The 18869-nt window shown below is 45.2% G+C and overlaps 1 protein-coding gene across 6 annotated transcripts in view; it reads left to right on the top strand.

Moving 5' to 3' along the window:
- Positions 1–18869, top strand: part of LOC121282085 (sphingomyelin phosphodiesterase 2-like) — a 55961-nt gene that overhangs the window by 13570 nt on the left and 23522 nt on the right. For 2 of the 6 annotated variants that reach the window (XM_041195538.1, XM_041195537.1), the window contains exons 2-4: positions 2753–2820; positions 3678–3753; positions 13684–13780. In XM_041195538.1, the coding sequence (XP_041051472.1) occupies positions 3701–3753; positions 13684–13780 (150 nt within the window). In that variant the 5' untranslated portion in view covers positions 2753–2820; positions 3678–3700. Of the gene's footprint in view, positions 1–2752; positions 2821–3114; positions 3477–3677; positions 3754–13683; positions 13781–18869 lie in introns of those variants that run through there. The other 4 variants (XM_041195536.1, XM_041195534.1, XM_041195539.1 and 1 more) reach the window with 3 other exon arrangements.

Here is an 18869-nt window from a genome sequence, read left to right as displayed (position 1 = left end):
CAATCAATCCATCACCATAATAATAAAAACAAAAACAAATATCTGGAAAAACTCAGCAGGTCTGGCAGCATCAGCGGAGAAGAACAAAGTTGATGTTTCGAGTCCTCATGACCCTTCAACAGAACTAATTAGAAATAGGAAAGGGGTGAAATATAAGCTGGTTTAAGGGGTGGGGTGGAGGAAGAAGGGGGACTGGACAAGGGGAGAGAGAAGGGAGTCAAGATAGCAAGAAATGAGTTCCGTGGGGCAGGAACAGGCTGACATAATCGGTCTGCCGGGACAGTCCTGTTTGTTGATTTTGGGTAGGAGGTAGAAGCGGGCCATCTGAGGTTGGGTGACTATCAGGTTGGAAGCTGTGGGAGGAAGATCTCCAGAGGACATGAGGTCAGTGACAGTCCTAGAAACAATGGCTTGATGTTCAGTGGTGGGGTCATGGTCCAGGGAGAGGTAGGAGGAAGTGTCTGCAAGTTGACGCTCAGCCTCCGCTCCAGACAACAACAGCACCACCCTTGTCAGCGGGTTTGATGACAATGTTAGGGTTGGACCTGAGAGAAAGGAGTTCAGTAAGTTCAGAGAGAGACAGGTTAGAATGGGTGAGAGGAGCAGAGAAATTGAGATGACTGATGTCACGCCGACCGTTCTCAATGAAAAGATCAAGAGAAGGTAAGAATCCAGAGGGAGGGGTCCAGGTGGAGGGAGAATATTGGAGGTGGGTGAAAGGATCCGTTGAACGGGGAGAGGACTCCTGCCCAAAGAAGTGAGCACAGAGACGAAGGCGGCGGAAGAAGAGTTCAGCGTCATGCCGAGCCCAAAATTCATTGAGATGAGGGCGTAAGGGTGTGAAACTAAGTCCTTTGCTGAGCATTGAACATTCAGCGTCGGAGAGGGGAAGGTCAGGGGGTATAGTTAATACACGGCCGGGGCTGGGATTGGAAGATGGGGTGGGGACAGAGGGACAGGCAGGGGTGGAGGGCCCTAGATGGGTGTTGGTGTTGATGAGTTGTTGGAGCTTGCGTTCCTTAGCACTTGAGAGAAAGAGAAAAAGTTTCTTGTTGAGGCGTCGGATGAGACGAAGCATAAAATAAAACTGAGGGCACGCGCAGCTTTGAAAAAGGGTGCGGCGGTGCTGCTGGAGGGAGAGGTCAAGTGTGTTCATATGGCGGCGCATGGCACTGAGTGTGGATCTCAGAATGCGACGGGAACAGCAGTCCGAGAAATGTTTTATGTCCCGCAGATACCTGTAATCCTGGGTGGGTTTGAAACATGAGGGATGGAATTTCAGTTGAAATCCACGTGGGGTAAGCCGGAGATGGAGACAGTCACTGAGAAAGGAGATATGGCTGTGAAAGCGGGTTTTAGTAAACACCTTGTCAAACACCAGGAGAGAAATGGAAAGCAACGAAGGTGAACAAGGCAAGAGAGAGATTCGAAAATCCTGATGGAGAGTAGAACTAAACTTCTTCAAGGTAGGCATTTCTTGAAGAGCAGTGGCAGTCAATTAAACATAGAGATAAAAACAAAAAACTGCGGATGCTGGAAATCCAAAACAAAAACAGAAATACCTGGAAAAACTCAGCAGCTTTGGTGGAGAAGAGCAAAATTGACGTTTCAAGTCCTCATGACCCTTCAGCAGAACTAAGTAGAAATAGGAAAGGGGTGAAATATAAGCTGGTTTAAGGTGGGGTGGGGAGGGGGGAAGAAGAATCAATCCATCACCTTCTCTGCAGAGATTGCTCCCAGCCAAAGGACCTCAAGAGATGCAGTGGGAAGGATAGATAAGGAAAATGTTTTGATGCATTGAGTTGTTGTGATCTGGGATACACTGCCTGAAATGGGGTTGGAAGCAGATTGAATAGTGACTTTTAAAAGGGACTTGTTGAAAATGGGAAATATTCAGCGCTATGAGGTAAGAGAAGGAGATTGAAGCATAACGTTTAATAAGCAGGCATGATGGGCTAAATGGCCTCCTTCTATGCTGTATGAATTTAGGGCCATAGGATCTTTTACATCTACCTCAACAGGCAGGCAATTTAAAGTTTCATCGGAAGTACAGCACCGCCCTCCCCACCTCCCCCACCCAATACAATGCAGTAATGTCAACCTAGAGAATATGCTCAAATGCTCAGGTGACTCTGGAAACCATAACTTCCTGGTTTGGATATGTGGTATTGTAAATGCCAGAGATGAATGGGGAAGCTATGATATTTGAGTGATTACAGGACTGTACAAGGGAAGCTTGATGAAATTTCTGTTGAAATATACTCTGGACGACTTCTCACTTTTAGGTTTGACTTCATGGGCTGATATTTGATGCTGTTTTTGGTTAGAGATCATATCTTTTATATCTTTGCAAAAGCTCATTTTGTTGTGTTGAGTTTTTCATCTTAATTACCAAAATATGCCCTGGTTTTTAAATAGGGCCATTTTTTAAATCTTTTCCATTGTGCCACTGATGTCCTGTGACTGGGTGCTATCACTGCAGACAAGGTGATGACTTGATTATTGGATCCTGGCTGCCTGTGGACTGAAGCATGTAGGCTTCTGCTGCGTAATTCTGCTGAGGAAGCACTGTGTGTTAAAGGGGAAGTGAAATCACACTGCAGCATCAACATGATACTAAACATAATAGGATGGATCGGAGAGGGGGACAGCTGTTTGCTCCTAGTTGCACCAAACGTCCATGGTCTCATCTGTATGATTATCTATATCCCTTATTTATCTCCAATTCCATATTTTGCTTACATCCCATCAGTCGCCACAACACTAATTCATTCTGAGAAGCTCTTTGAGACTTTCAACGACACAAGGCACTATATAAATGTAAGTATTCATGTTTTGTACTTTTAAAATGCTGGTTAAAGATGACGTGGGATGTGCCATTTTGAGTGGCACTTCCTGAGGTGTTGGAGGTTTTTGACCACAAGTGCAGCTAATTTCACTTAGAGGAATTGCTAAACCTGATGGCGCGAAGACTATGTGCCAATATCAGTAACAATGCGGCTGAGATAACACTTTCAACTCTCATATGCTGCTGGGTACTTTTCTTTGTTGGATAGCTGCATCAGGGCAGCAGAATAGGACAGGCAGGATGTTCTAGCTACAGGAATGATTGAGTGATCTATCTGTTTTAAATAGTGAAGCCAAGTGTGGGCTAAACACAGTTTGAAGTAGGGAAACTGTGGGGATGGGTTCAGGCATTAGCTTCTGGGGGAGAGGAGGCTGCAGGTGGATGCAAGTGTGAGCTAGCTCTTGATGCGAAACACAAGAAGTTTAACCAGGAGGAGACGGACATCTGCAGGAGGCAAAGGAAGGAGACTAACGGAGGTTGTCACAACTGGGTGATCTCTGGAGCCCCCAGGGCATGATCGTGGCACCCGTTAGCCCACCCACCGAGTTCTCGGCATTGTGAAGATGGGGAAAGAAAAGCAAGTATAAATATAAAACGTAAAAAGATGATCTCACTTCAAATATTTTGGGTATGTGGCTTAAAAATTTTAATGTCAATTCCCACATAAGCACTTTAAATTGAGCGAGGTGGAAAACAATTAATTTTCGGTGTGTATTAGCTTGAACTTTGAGACAAGCTGTTATGCATTTGTCAATCTCACTCGCTGTGTCAGACAAACACAGGTCTTATGCTGCAGAAATGTAAAGTAATTTTCTTTCTTTTTATGAAGTACCTGTGAGGTTTGACCCTGTCATGATGTCGGAGGCACCTGCTGTAAGGTTCAGAGTGTTCACTCTCAATTGCTGGTAAGTCTTGAGCTTTTCCTGCAGTTTATTGCGCAGACCAGGACCTGTGTTCTGTGTGTTTGAATGGGTTGTGAACTTTACCCTCGGAACCTACCCCGACCCCCCTGTTTCAGCCTTCTTGCTCAGTATATTCAAACAGTCCCTGCCATCTCACTGTGCAGTGTTGCTTTTATAAAGGTAGCTTTTTTGGAACCTTTAGATAATTGGTAAAAGGAGCAAAGGGAAGATTAGATATTTTTCTTATACGGCGAATTGTTATGACCTGTAATGTACTGCTTGAAAGGGTGTGGAATAGCGACTTTCAAAAAGAAATTGGATAAATATGAAATGAAAAATTTCCAGGGCTATGAGGAAAGAGTAGGGGAGTGAGACTAATTGGATAGTCCTTTCAAAGAGTCAACACAGGCACAAAAGAGCAAATGGACTGTCCTGTGCGGTATGACTCCATATGCATTATTCAAATTTAGATATGCGCGCTTACTGCTTGTCACAAGAGGACATCTTTAATTTTAGTGAGCTTTTACCCACATGTTAAACATGTTATACCATCCTTTACATTAGTTAGGTTGGTTGGATCTGCCATTCAAGCTCAGTATTACACTGGTCACCCTTTCAATTTTGTTTCCTCTTGTTGCGGCCTACAGTCCCTTGGGCACCAGCAACCTCCCAGTAATTGATCTTCCTGTGTGTGCCTAGATGGCAACTCTTTGTAGGATCTGTGGTGAGGCATCACTGTCAAGCCAGAGCCTTCCCTGTCATGATGTCTGCTTGTACCCTTCCCAGCAGGAGATACTGAGTAGCAGTTAAAAGTAGGTGCTGTAAACTGCAGGGCTATGGGCCGGGTGCAGGAAGGTGGGATTAGAAAGGGCACCTGGGTGTCCTTGGGCTGGCATGGACAAGATGGGCCGAATGGCCTCCTTCTGTGCTGTAACTTTTCTATGGTTCTAACTGTTGGTTAAAGCTTTTTTTTTCAATGTCCGTTTTCCCTACTGCACCTTCCTTCCAGCCGAGGGATATTCAGGCCAATGATGAGGCCTTTGCTGGTGCTTGGTCGAGATCTACATATTCCCAAAATAAGCAGTAACCCAGAGTTGGCAGGTCTGCCCAGGGCTATAGGCATTTGTGGGAAGGAGGAGGAAAGCCTATGGATATATTGCTGTAACCTATCCAACCCTTCCTATTCTTCCCACATTACAAGTTTTATGTAAGAGTATTTTTTAAACCAAAGCAGGATTATGTATTTACCTAGAATTACATAGAATCTATAGCACAGAAAACAGGTCATTTGACTCAACAAGTACACATGAGTTTCCTCTGACCCCTCATCATCTAATCCCATCAGCATCTCTTTCTATTCCTTTTTCCTTCAGGTGCTAATTTAGGTTCCCCTTAAATACATCTATACTACTTGCCTCAACTACTTGTTTTAGCAAGTTTCATGTTCTAACCAACCTCTGGAATGATAGCATTGTGGCTATGTTACTGGATTAGTATGCCAGGGGCCTGAACTAATGATTCATAGAGGTAAGTTCAAATCCCACCATGGAAGCTGGTTGTAAAAGCCTATCCTTAAGGGAAGGATATCTGTTGTCCTTGCCTGGCCCGATTCCAGAACCACAGTGTTGTTACGAAAATGCATAATAAGAATACAACCAGACTTCCAGCATCGACCTAGCCTCTGGATTCAGACATGACGAAGGCTCACCCAGCCTAGTTGACCCTGCAAAGTCCTGCTCTAACATCTGAGCACTTGTGACAAAATTGCTGCCCACAGACTAGCCAAGCAAACAGCCTGACATGCTCATTAAAGCTTATCATACAGCCAATGTTCCATACTTCTCCAGACCACCCCTGGGTATGTGTTTTCCCACCAGGAGGACAGACCAGCTAGAGGTGGAGGCAGCAATGGTATATGGGGAGAGGGTAGGGTATAATGGTAATGTCGCTGGACTGGTAGTCCAGCTTTGGGGACATGGGTTCAAATCCTACTATGGCAGCAGGTGGAATTTAAAAATTCAAATAATAAACTTGGAATGTAAAGCTAGTCTCAGTGATGGCTCACTAATCTTCTTTAGAGAAGGGAATCTGCCATCCTTACCCAGTCTTGTCACATGTGACTCCAGATCCACAGCATTGTGGTCGACTCTTAACTGCCATCTGAAATAGCCTAGCAAGCCACACAATTCAAGGGCAATTAGGTGTAGACAACAAATGCCGGCCTTGCCAGTGAAGCCCATATCATCCCTTGAAAAAAAAATACGTTGATTTCATGGGGTCTACAGTCAATGTAGATTCATGGCATCATGTCAATGATGGACGCAAAAACCTCATGCTAATTATGACTTACTTCCTGCAATACTCTCTATGTTGAACACCTCTTGGAAGAAATGCTGAGGCTAGCAAGGGAACAGGATATGCTCTGGGTGGGGGGCTTCAGTTTACATCACAGAGTGGCTGATGTAGCACCTCTACTGACCAGAGCTGACTGAATCCTAAAGGACATAGTGCAATGTGGGAATGTGGGAACAGATCTAGCAGCTCAAAACTGAGCATCCATAAGGTATTGTGGATGCTGAGCAGCAGAATTGTATTCCACCAGAATATGTAACTTTATGGTCTGACATACACTTCAGTCTGCCATTACCATCAAGCCAGGGGCCAACCCTAATTCAATGAGGAGTGTAGAAGAGTATCCCAGAAACATCACCAGGTGTGCCTGAAAGTAAGGTGCCAACCTGGAGAAGCTACTGTACAGGACCACATGCATGCTAAACAGTGGAAGCAGCAAGCTATAGCCAGAGCTAAGTGATCTCACAACCAGGAATCAAATTGAAGCTCTGCAGTTATGCTGCATCCAGTTGTAAATGATTGTGAATAATTAAGCAACTAACCGGAGGAGAAAATTCCACAAACATCCTCCGCATATCCTCAATATTGGGGGAGTTCAACATATAAATGCAAAAAACAATATTGGAGCATTTACAGCCACCTTCAGTCAGAAGTGCTGAGTGGATAATCCATCTTGGCTTCCACCTGAGATCCCCGGCATCACAGAATCCAGTCCTCAATCAAATTGATTCAGTCCATGTGATATCAAGGAATGACTGAAGGCACTGGATACAGCAAAGGCTATGCACCCTGACAATATTCTGGCTATAGTGCTGAAGACTTGTGCTCCAGAACTAGCTGTGCCCCTAGCCAATCTGTTCCAATACAGCTAAAACACTGGCATCTACACGACAAAATTGTCCAGGTATGTCCTGTCTACAAAAAGCAGGACAAATCCAATCCAGGCAATTATCATCCCATTAGGCTACTCTTGATCAGCAGCAAAGTGATGGAAGGTGTCATTGGCAGTGTTATAAGCAGCACTTACTCACCAATTCCTCCTCACGAATACTTGGTTTGGGTGTCCCAAGAAAAGGTTAAGATCCTGACCTAAGTACAGCCTTGGTCCAAACGTGGGGAAAACAGCTGAATCCAGGGGTAAGGTGAGAGTGACTGGCCTTAACATCAAGCCAGTATTTGACTGAGTTTGGCATCAAGGAACCCTATCAAAATTGAAGTCAATGGGAGTCAGGTGGTGGGGGGAGGTCGGGGGAGGAGAGCTCTCCACTGGTTGAAGTCATATCTAGCACAAAGGAAAATGGTTGTGGTTGTTAGAGGTCAATCATCTCAGCCCCAGGACAGACTGCAGGAGTTCCTCAGGGTAGTGTCCTAGGCCCAATCATCTTCAGGTGCTTCATCAATGACCTTCCCTCCAATATTGGGTCAGAAGTGGGGATGTTGCCTGGTGATTGCAAAACGTTCAGTTCCATTCACAGGTTCTCAGATAACAAAGCAGTTTGTGCCCACGTGCAGCAAGACCTGGACAACAATTGGCAAGTAACATTTACACAAGTGTTAGTCAATGAGCATCTCCAACAAGAGACAACATAACCATCCCCCTTGACATTCAATGGCAATGCCATCACTGAATCCCTCATCAACATCCTGGGGTCAACATTGACCAGGAAAGCATAACTGGACCAGGCACTTGGATACTGTGGCTTAAAGAGCAGGTCAGAGACTGGGTATTCTGCAGTGAGTAACTCATCACCTGGCTCCCCAAAGCTTTTCCACCGTCCACAAAGCACAACTCATGAGTGTTATGGAATACTGTGCATCAGCCTGAATGAATGCAGCTCCAACAACACAAGGTCAACACTATTCAGCATAATGCAGCTCTCTTGATCATTATGCCATCCATCATCTTAAACATTCACTCCTACCACCAGCAGCACACAGTGACAGCAATGTGTACCATCTACAAGTTAGACTGCAGTAATTCGCCCAGCCTCATTTGACAACACCCCCCAAACCCGCACCTCAACTACCTAAAGGAGAACACCAACATCTGCAAATTCCTTTCCATGTCATAACCCATCCTGACATGGAAATATATCATCATTTCTTCATCATCACTGAGTAAAAATCCTAGAACTCCCTAACTAATAGCACTATTGAGTACCTTCACTTCATGGACTGCAGTGGGTCAAGAAGGTGGTTCACTACCACTTATTTAGGACAATTAAGGATGGACAATAAATAATGCTGGCCTTGCAAATGATGCCCAGATCTCATGAATGAACAAAACATCCTGAATGTTCTCTTGAATTTATTAGTAGCTATGGTTATGGGGCATAGTTTTGGAAGATTTAGATTTAGCAGCTCCCATCTCTTTGTTCCTGGTTGGGAAGTAGGACAGAGATTTTACTGTTCTACAGCATTTGGAGAAGGGCAATGTGTGATGACCAAAAGTAATCCTAAATCATTTTAATGGTTTCGTAAAACTACAGCGGTGACCTGACGATTCGGAATAATGCATTCGTGCTTGACACAACTGAGGAATTGATTGACAATTCTAGTGTTATTGGGCAACAGTCTAAATGACTTTGGGAATCAGCAAGAAAACAGCACTCTTGATGAGCAACTGCTCATACTAAGTGCCAAGTGAGAACGAACTGTGTTCCTAGTCCTATCAGATTACTTGGAATATCAGAGTGTTACTTGATCCCAGCACAGCTTGAATTCTGCAATATTGCTTTGCCATTTCCTTCCGCTGCCTCTTAGTCCAGACAGTGAGTGTTGACAGGCTATTTAACAGTAGGATGGCAAGTTAGCAATTGTGAGCAGAATGCTGGACTCATTTCTCATCAGCAACGCCCTCCTACCCCACACAGAAACCTGCCAATTTATAAGGCTGGAGGTATAGGAAATAGGACAAGAATCTTAGAATGATGCAGGATAGAAGGGAGGCATTGAGCCCATGTCTATGCAGGCTCTTTGCAATTTGTCCCACACCCCTGCCCTTTTCCCATAGTCCTGCAAATTCTAACTTTTTAAGTATTCAATTTTCTTTTTGCAAGTTATTATTTAATCTACTTCCACCACCCTTTTCAGGCAGTGCATTCCAGAATATAATAACTCATTGCATAAACAGAAATTCTCCTAATCTCTCCTATACTTTAAAATATGTGTCATCTGGCCAGCAGACTTCCTAGCAGTGGAAATGATTTCTCCTTATTTATGCTGTCAAACCCTTCCTAATTTTGAACCCCTCTATTATATCTCCTCTTAACCTTTTCTGCATTAAGGAGCAGATTTTAAGGTGCAGATTTTAAAAAATCTTCATGCACAAGAAAGAGCATTGGGAGAGTTATCGTTTAGGTTACCCAGAAATAGAAAACCTTGCTTCACAGTTACTGGCAGAGGAGTGGTTCACTTGCCCTTTTAAGATACAGCAAATAATTACTGATAGATAATTGAAGGTCATGTCAGAATTATGACATGTATGGCGACATCATTCTGACAACAGCGAGCAGTGAAGGAAGAAAGCAAAACAGCAGCAAGAGGCAAAAAACAACACACCAAACATGAGATAAAAGCAACCCAAAGGATGGAGGTCACAAATATGGGGGAAATGAGCCAGAGCGGAATTCTGATAAAGGGAATGAATCCAGGATGGGCATTAGTGTGAATGAAACTGGGATTGAAACGCTTGCATTTCATTGCAAAAATTTGAACACCTTTATTAATTGTGCAAATGTTAATATGCTGTAATTTAAAAAAATGTATTATTCATGGGATGTGGGCTTCTCTGGCTGGGACAGCATTTATTGCTGATTCCTAGTTGCCCTTGAGAAGGCGGTGATGAGCTGCCTTCTTGAACCGCTGCAGTCCCTGTGGTGTAGGTACACCCACAGTTCTGTTAGGAAGGGAGTTCCAGGATTTTGACCTAATGACAGTGAAGGAATGACGATATATTTCCAAGTCAGCATGGTTAGTGACTTGGAGGGGAACATCCAGATGGTGATGTTCCCATCTATCTGCTGCCCTTGTTCTCCTAGATGGTAGTGGTCGTGGGTTTGGAAGGTGCTATCTAGGGAGCCTTGGTGAATTCCTGCAGTACATCTTGTAGATTGCACAAAGGCACCAGTGTATACATCGGTGGTGGAGGGAGTGAAGGTTTGTGGATGGAGTGCCAATCAAGTGGGCTGCTTTGTCCTGGATGGTGTCAAGCTTCCTGAATATTGTTGGAGCTGCACTGACTCCAACCAGTGGAGATTTTTCCCCTGATTCCTATTGACTCCAATTTTGCTTGGGCTCCCTGATACCATACTCAGTCAAATGCAGCCTTGATGTCAAGGGCTTTCACTCTCTCCTCATCTTGGGAGTTCAGCTTTTTTGTCCATGCTTGAACCAAGGCTGTAGTGAGGTCAGGAACTGAGTGGCCCTGGCAGAAACCAAACTGGGAGTCAGTGAGCAGATTATTGCTAAGCAAGTGCTGCTTGACAGCACTGCTGATAACCCCTTCCCTTACGTTATTGGTGATTGAGAGTAGACTGATGGGGCAGTAATTGGCCCATCCAAATTTGGATTTGTCCTGCTTTTTGTGTACAGGACATACCTAGGCAATTTTCCACATAGCCGGGTGGATGCCAGTGTTGTAGCTGTACTAGAACAGCTTGGCTAGGGGCGTGGCAAGCTCTGGAGCACAAGTCTTCAGTATTATTGCTGGAATATTGTCAAGGCCCATTGCTTTTGCATGATCCAGTGCCTTCAGCCATTTCTTGATATCAGTTGGAGTGAATTTAATTGACTGCCTGTTATTTAATAATTGTATATAATTTATGGATTAAAATTCTTTCTATTTATTGGTTCTTGGGATGTGAGCATCGCAGGCTAGGCCAGCATTTATTGCCATCCCAAATTGCCCTTAAGAAGGTAGTGATGATCCGCATCCTTGAACTGCTGCAGTCAATGTCATGTAGGTATGGACACAGTGCTTCTTGTAGCAATTTGATAAAACTGAGCACCTTGCTATGCCATTTCAGAGGGCAGTTAAGAGTCAATTATATTGTTGTAGGCCTGGAGACACAAGGAGGCCAGACCAGGTATGGATGGCACATTTCTTTCCCTGAAGGACATAAGTGAACAAGATGGTTTTTTACAACAATTTGTTAGTTTCATTATCATTATTATTTAGACTACCATTTTATCCCAGATTAATTAATTGAACTTGCATTCCCCCAGCTGCCGCGATGGGATGTATTCCTGTCTCCAGCACATTAGTCCAGACCTCTGGCTTACGAGTCCAGTAACATCTCTGCCATACAACTGTCCCTGTAATACAGCTCACTGTAAATTCACTGGCATGTTTGATACTGAGATGTACAAGCCAATTAGATTCCTGTTCAATCCTGTGCAGAGCTAACAGATCTCAACCAAAATGGCAGTAAGGGTTCAACAATTGGCTTTGATGCTGCTGGGCCAGGGAGGAGAATAGTCAGATAAAAACAAAAAAACTGTGGATGCTGGAAATCCAAAACAAAAACAGAATTACCTGGAAAAACTCAGCAGGTCTGGCAGCATCGGCGGAGAAGAAAAGAGTTGACATTTCGAGTTCTCATGACCCTTCAACAGAACTGAATAGTCAATCAGGATCCCTGGTTCTTGCGTGTGGATGTTGGGAAAGGAGAAAGGAGAGATAACTTGGTATCCTTTGTTCACTGTGTGGGCTATCACATGATTAATGGTCATTGACTTTTATTTTCTGTTATGCCTGTTATTTTTAACCATGCCCTGCACCCCCACCCCCCCAACCTTGTTAGTCCCCAACTATGGCTGAGGAGTTAGGTGAATTTTTTTTTTCTGTTTATTCATTCACAGTTTGTGAATGGCCAGCATTTATTGTCCATCCCTAGTTGCCCTTTAGAAGGTGGTGGTGAGCTGAACCACTGCAGTCCATGTGGTGTAGGTACACCTACAGTGCTGTTAGGGAGGGAGTTCCAGGGTTTTGACCCAGCGATAGTGTATACAGTTCCAAGTCAGGATGATGAGTGGCTTGGAGGGGACCTTGCAGGTGATAATGTTCTCATGCATCTGCTGCCCTTGTCCTTCTGGTAGAGGTCTTGGGTTTGAAAGGTGTTGTTGAAGGAGCCTTGGTAAGTTGCTGGCCTGCCCATGGGGCATCACCAGTACATCTCTGAAACTAATACATGTACAGGACCAGGTAGGTGGTCCATGGGTGTATCCCTCAATGGTTCTCTACCTACTGACTGCTCAATCCTCATTTAGTGTCCCTTACAGCAACATAACAGAGTTTTGGAACCCAGCTGAAATGTGGATGCTGAGCTCCAGGTATCTGCATTAATGCTGTGGTGTGTGGAACTCCACCCTCTCTCAACAACAGCGACCTGCATTTTTATAGCTGCTTTTAACCTTAAAAAAAATGTTAGTACAAAACGCAATACTGGAGATGCTGGAAATATGAAATAAAACAGAAACTGTTGGAAATACACAGCAAATTTGATAGCATCAGTGGAGAAACAGAGTTAACGTTTTACATCGATGACCTTTCATCAGGAGGAGAGAGAGTTAGAGAGGTGAAGTTGTCTAGGGAGGGAATTCCAGAGATTCAGGCCTAGGCAGCTGAACTCCCCTGGACTGTGCAATGTGCCATAACACAATCCACCAGTAAGCTCCCCTAGCACTGCTGTAAACAACTAATCAAATATGTGCAGCTCGGACTGTGCAAAATTCTATTCTTTCCTTTACACTTGTGCAAGAAAATCATTTAAGTGAAGGAAAAATCCATAGTGAGCAAGAAGGTCCTGGTTGTGATCATGGTATAATAGCCCAGAATACTTTTATAGGAACAGGGGAATGTGCAGGACTGGGAGTGACCATTATGATCCAACTAATCAGTCTCAAAGTTAACAAACTCACCCACCCAAAGTTAGAAACACACGGTTCATTGCTCCCTCCCTCATGCCCACAATCATTTTCCCTGAAAAATATCTGTGCAGTTTCCTCTTGAATTTGCCAACACTTAACAACCCACCTGTTCCCTCTCTTTCTTTCTTTGGAGCTTCAGTCTCATCTTCTAAATGTAGAGATTATAATGGCATGATAGTGGTTTTATTTGTTTATTCATGCCAATAAAATCTTGAGCAGCTCAATAAACTCTGAATGTTGGGCTTCCTTAGGCTGTGGACTTAATTCCTGAAAACGATGTCATCGCCACTGCTGGCTTAAGCAAATGGGTAGAGACAATGAAACAAAAAAAAATTACAGCTAATCCTTTAACTGAAATAGTTTTGCCTTTAACAGTGAAAGTGGTGAGCCTTCATCTTCTCCCGCCCCCTCTGGAGACTGGCAATGGTGAGACCACCTCAGCTAAGAGGATGCTTAGGGAGGCCCAGTCAGCTCCCCCTTAGGAAACCTGCAAACTTAGAGCAATGCATTTGATTTTTCCATCAGACACATTTGACTAAAACCTATATGTTGCAAAACTGTACACAGTTGAATTCAGCTGTCATTGTGTTGATGTATGAGTCTTGTGTAAAGACAAATACACAACAGCTCTCACCACTCTTTTTGTTCCAGGGGAATCCGATACCTCAGCAAGTGTTGCAGGGAGCGTTATGAAATGATCATCCAGTTGCTGAGTCAGGAGAAGTACGATGTGGTCCTGCTGCAGGAGGTGAGTGTAGTCTCGCCTGTAATACCCTCCCTGTAATATTCAGCAATTTTGCAGTCTGCTTGTCATTCTGGTTTTAGATCAGGTCTTTTGAAGTCCTTTGTGGCGATGCATGCATTGTCATTGTGAGAGAAAAGGAGACAAAATCAAAACAGACAGCCCAAATATCTCTTCCGGGGTCATTGCTAGAGTGTCAGTGGGACCCGTGTATGTCATAACAGAATGACTGTCTGGATGGGGGAGAAAAATTCAAAATGATCAGTTTTAATGAATGAGAATCAACCTTCCATAGAGTTGGAAAAATGATAAATTACAAAATGTGATTCTGGAGATGCACTCTTTGGCCGGAATTTTCCGGCCCTGTTGGCGTCAGGCGTCATGGTTGGTGGTGGGGGCACCATGTGGCAAGAAGGCCAAAAATCGGCTTCACGCCATCATGATCGTCCACTCCACCTGTCAATGGCAGACCACTTTTCCCACTGCCGCACGTCGGGAACCTAATTTCAATACTTTAGCATCTCATTTTAAGCTCTGCTCCTGGAATCGTCCCCCACTCTGGATCATCCAGGCAATCACATCAACATGTTTCACAACCGTACGTAAGCGATGTGCACCTAGCGAGCTGCACTTTGCTCAGGACTTCAACGTTTGTTTGCCTACTTTACTTCAGGCAGCACTCATGGTCATCAGCGCCAGGCTTCGCAGGCAGCACCGCACCACTTTTAGAGGGGCTCACGGGCAGGTCTCTACCTATCAGACCACCTGTAAGGCATGGGTGGTTTTCAATGGCTGCAGAGCTGGAGCTTGCTTGGGGAAAGGGGAGAAGCAGCTTCAGCCAAGGGAAAAGGTTGCAGGGCTGAGGGGTGGTACTGGGGAAGTGGGGTATCCCAGGGTGTGTGAGGGAGCACATGTTGATCTGTGTAAGTGGCCTCAAGACGGTGAGGGCTGAGGAGGCACTCTCCAGAGGAGATGAGTCCAGGGTGTGATTGAGAGAGTGAATGGTGATGTCCCTTGAGCTGGGAGTGAGTGAGGTGCCAGTGAATGTATGATCGCCTTGAGTGTGTGAGTTTAGAGTGATAAGGTGGTTGTCTTACTCGGGTGGCATGGATGAGATCATTCATCCATTTTTTGCAATGGACGGCAAGCCTTTTGTGCAACATTGACATTGATTACCTCTGCCACTGCCTCGGAAGCCGGTGTGGTGATGCGTGATGGGCTTCCTATGGCCAGAGCAAGGGTAGAGGACATCACGGTGGGGCTCCACAGTGTCCAGAAGGCATCCAAGTGATGTGTCACTGAATCGGTGGGGGCTGCACACTTCTTGGCTTTTGGGGCCATGTCTTCACCAGAGCAGTCCTGGGCTGCAAGCATTGAGAAGCGCGCGCGCGCAGCTACAATTTAAATATGGCACTCTGCATGAGGAAGCAGCGAGGTAATGGCGTGATGGGTAACTCGGAGGCCGCCCACCACTGAGATGGTGTGTTTCCTGTGGCTGCATTATTAATGAGGTGGGAATAGGACGATACAGCCCGAAAACCTGCCGTTGCTGCTGGAGGGTAAAATGACATTTTTTCCGCCCGCTACTGCACTTTGGACAAATCTGGGACGATTCCACTCTTTGAGTAAGAACTGAACCTCAACTTGCAGTGGTATCAGGGAAGCGAATAAGATGTTAGTGTGATACTGTCATTAAAGATGCATTCTCGTAAATAAGATATATAATATTTACAGTTCTCACCTGCACACATTGCATACATTTTAGCGGGCAGCTATCAGTGGCAGTTAATCACAATCATTTTCCATTACCAAAGAAACCAATTACAGTGCTGTCTCTTGAATTTTTTTTTATTCATTCACAGGATGTGAGTGTTGCTGGCTGGGCCAGCATTTATTGTGTATCCCTAATTATCCTTGCGAAGATGATGGTGAGCTGCCTTCTGGAACCACTGCAGTCCATGTGGTGTAGGTACACCCACAGTGCTGTTTAGGGAGGGAGTTCCGGGATTTTGATCCAGTTACAGCATAGGAACGGCAACATAGTTCCAATTCAGGGTGGTTTATGGCTTGGAGGGGAATTGCAGGTGATGGTGTTCCCATGCGTCTGCTCCCCTTGTCCTTCTAGGTAGTAGAGGTCGTGGGTTTGGTAGGTGCTGTTGAAGGAGCCTTGCTGAGCTGCTGCAGTAGCATTTTGCTACTACTGTGCATCGGTGGTGGAGGGAGTGATTATGTAAGGTGGTGGGTGCCAATCAGTTGGCTGGTTTGATTTGGATAGTCACAGAGTAGGGTAATAGAGTCATTTATGGCACAGATTGCGACTATTCAGCCCATTGGGCCCATGCTGGCTCTCCATGGAGCAGTCCAGTCAGTCCCACTCCTTGCTCCCTCCCCGTAGCCTGCAAGTTTATTTTCTTCAACTACCCATCCAATTTTCATTTGAAATCGTTGATCATCTCCACATCCACCAATCTCATGGACAGTGAGTTCCAGGTCATTACCACGCACAGATAATTCTTCCCTTACAGATAATGTCCCAGGCACCACCATCACCATCCCTGGATATGTCCTGTCCCAACAAGACAGACCCAGCAGAGGTGGTTGCACAGTGGTATACAGTTGGGAGGGAGTTGCCTTGGGAGTCCTCAGCGTCAACTCTAGACCCCATGAAGTCTCATGGCATCAAGTCAAACATGGGCAAGGAAACCTCCTGTTGATTACCATTTACCGCCCTCCCCTCACCTGATGAATCAGTACCAAAGAAACCAATTGCAATGCTGTCTCTTGAATTTTTTTTATTCATTCACAGGATGTGAGTGTCGCTGACCAGGCCAGCATTTATTGTGTATCCCTAATTGCCCTTGAGAAGGTGGTAGTGAGCTGCCTTCTTGAACCGCTACAGTCCATGAGGTATAAGTACACCCACAGTGCTGTTAGGGAGGGAGCCATGTTGAACACCACTTGGAGGAAGTTCCAAAGGTGGCAAGGGTACAGAATGTACTCTGAGTGGGGGAATTTAATGTCCATAACCCAAGAGTGGCTCGGTAGCACCGCTACAGACCAAGCTGGCTGAGTCCTAAAGGACATAGCTGCTAGACTGGATCTGCGGTATGTGGTGTTTGAATCAACAAGAGGGAAAGACATGCTTGATCTCATCTTCACCAACCTGTCTGCCAAAGATAGTATCGGTAGGAATGACCGCCGCACAGTCCTTGTGGAGACAAAATACCGTCTTCACATTGAGAATACCCTCCATCATGTTTTGTGGCACTACCACCGTGCTAAATGGGATAGATTTCGAACAGATGTAGCAACCCAAGATTGGACAACCATGAGGCACTGTGGGTCATCATCAGCAGCAGAATTCTATTCAATTTGTAACCTCATGACCCGGTATATCCCCCACTCTACCATTAGCACCAAGCCCAGGGATCAACCCTGATTCAATGAAGAGTGCAGGAGGGCATGCCAGGATCAGCACCAGACATACCTAAAAATGAAGTGTCAACCTGGTGAATCTACAACTGAGAAATACTTGCAAAAACAGCAAGTGATAGACAGAGCTAAGCGATTCCACAAGCTCAAGTCTGCTATATCCAGACGTGAATGGTGTTGGACAATTAAACAACTTGCTGGAGGAGAAGGCTCCACAAATATCCTCATCCTCAATGATGGGTGACCTCAGCACATCAGTGCAAAAGATAAGGCTAAAGTATTTGCAAGAATTTTCAGCCAGAAGTGCCAAGTGGATGATCCATTTCGGCCTCCTCCAGAGGTCCCCAGCATCACAGTTGCCAGTCTTCAGCCAATTCGATTCACTCCACATGATATCAAGAAATGGCTGAACATTGGCTACTGCAAAGGTTATAGATCCTGCCAGCATTCCAACAATAGGACTGAAGATCTGTGCCCTAGAACTTGCCGCATTCCTAGCCAAGCTCATCCAGTACAGCTACAACACTGGCATCTACCCGGCAATGTGGAAAATTGCCCAGGTATGTCCTGTAAACAAAAAGCAGGACAAATCCAACCCGGCCAGTTACCGCCCCATCAGTCTACTCTCGATCATCAGTAAAGTGGTGGAAGGGGTCATCAATAGCACTATCAAGCAGCACTTGCTTAACAATAACCTGCTCACTGACGCTCAGTTTGGGCTTTTCCAGGGCCACTCAGCTCATGACCTCATTACAGCCTTGGTTCAAACATGGACAAAAGACCTGAACTCCAGAGGGGAGGTGAGAGTGACTGCTTTTCGCATCAATCCAGCATTTGACCAAGTGTGGCATCAAGGAGCCCCAGCAAAACTGGAGTCCAATTGGAATCAGAGGGAAAACCCTCCACTGGCTGGAGTCATACCTAGCACAAAGGTAGATGGTTGTGGTTGTTGGGGGTCAATCATCTCAGTTCCAGGACATCACTGCAGGAGTTCCTCAGGCCCAACCACTTTCAGCTGCTTCATCAATGACCTTCCTTCCATCATAAGGTCTGAAGTGGGGATTCAGCACCATTCCTGACTCCTCAGATACTGATGCAGTCCATGTCCAAATGTAGCAAGACCTAGACAATATCCAGGCTTGGGGTGATAAGTGGCAAGTAACAGTGGTGCCACAGATGTGCCAGGCAAGATCATCTCCAACAAGAGAGAATTAAACCATCGCCCCTTGACATTCAATGGTATTACTATCACTGAATCTCCCACTATTAAGGGGATTGATAAAATGGGGGTTACCATTAACCTGCAACTGAACTGGACCAGTCATTTAAATACTGTGGCTACAAGAGCAGGTCAGGGGCTAGGAATCCTGTGGTGAGTAACTCACCTCCTGACTCTCCAAAGACTGTTCACCATCTACAAGGCACAAGTCAGGAGTGTGACGGAATATTCTCCACTTGCCTGCATGAGTGCAGCTCCAACAATACTCAGGAAGCTTGACATCATCCAGGCCAAAGCAGCCCACTTGATTGGCACCGCATCCACAAACATTCACTGCCTCCAACACCAACGCTCATTGGCTGCAGTGTGTACCATCTACAAGATGCACTGCAGGAATTCACCAAGCCTCCTTAGACAGTACCTTCCAAGCCCACAGCCACTACC

This window comes from Carcharodon carcharias, chromosome 9, assembly GCF_017639515.1.
Source record: "Carcharodon carcharias isolate sCarCar2 chromosome 9, sCarCar2.pri, whole genome shotgun sequence".
Taxonomy (NCBI): domain Eukaryota; kingdom Metazoa; phylum Chordata; class Chondrichthyes; order Lamniformes; family Lamnidae; genus Carcharodon; species Carcharodon carcharias.
This window is presented reverse-complemented; position numbering and strand designations above follow the sequence as displayed.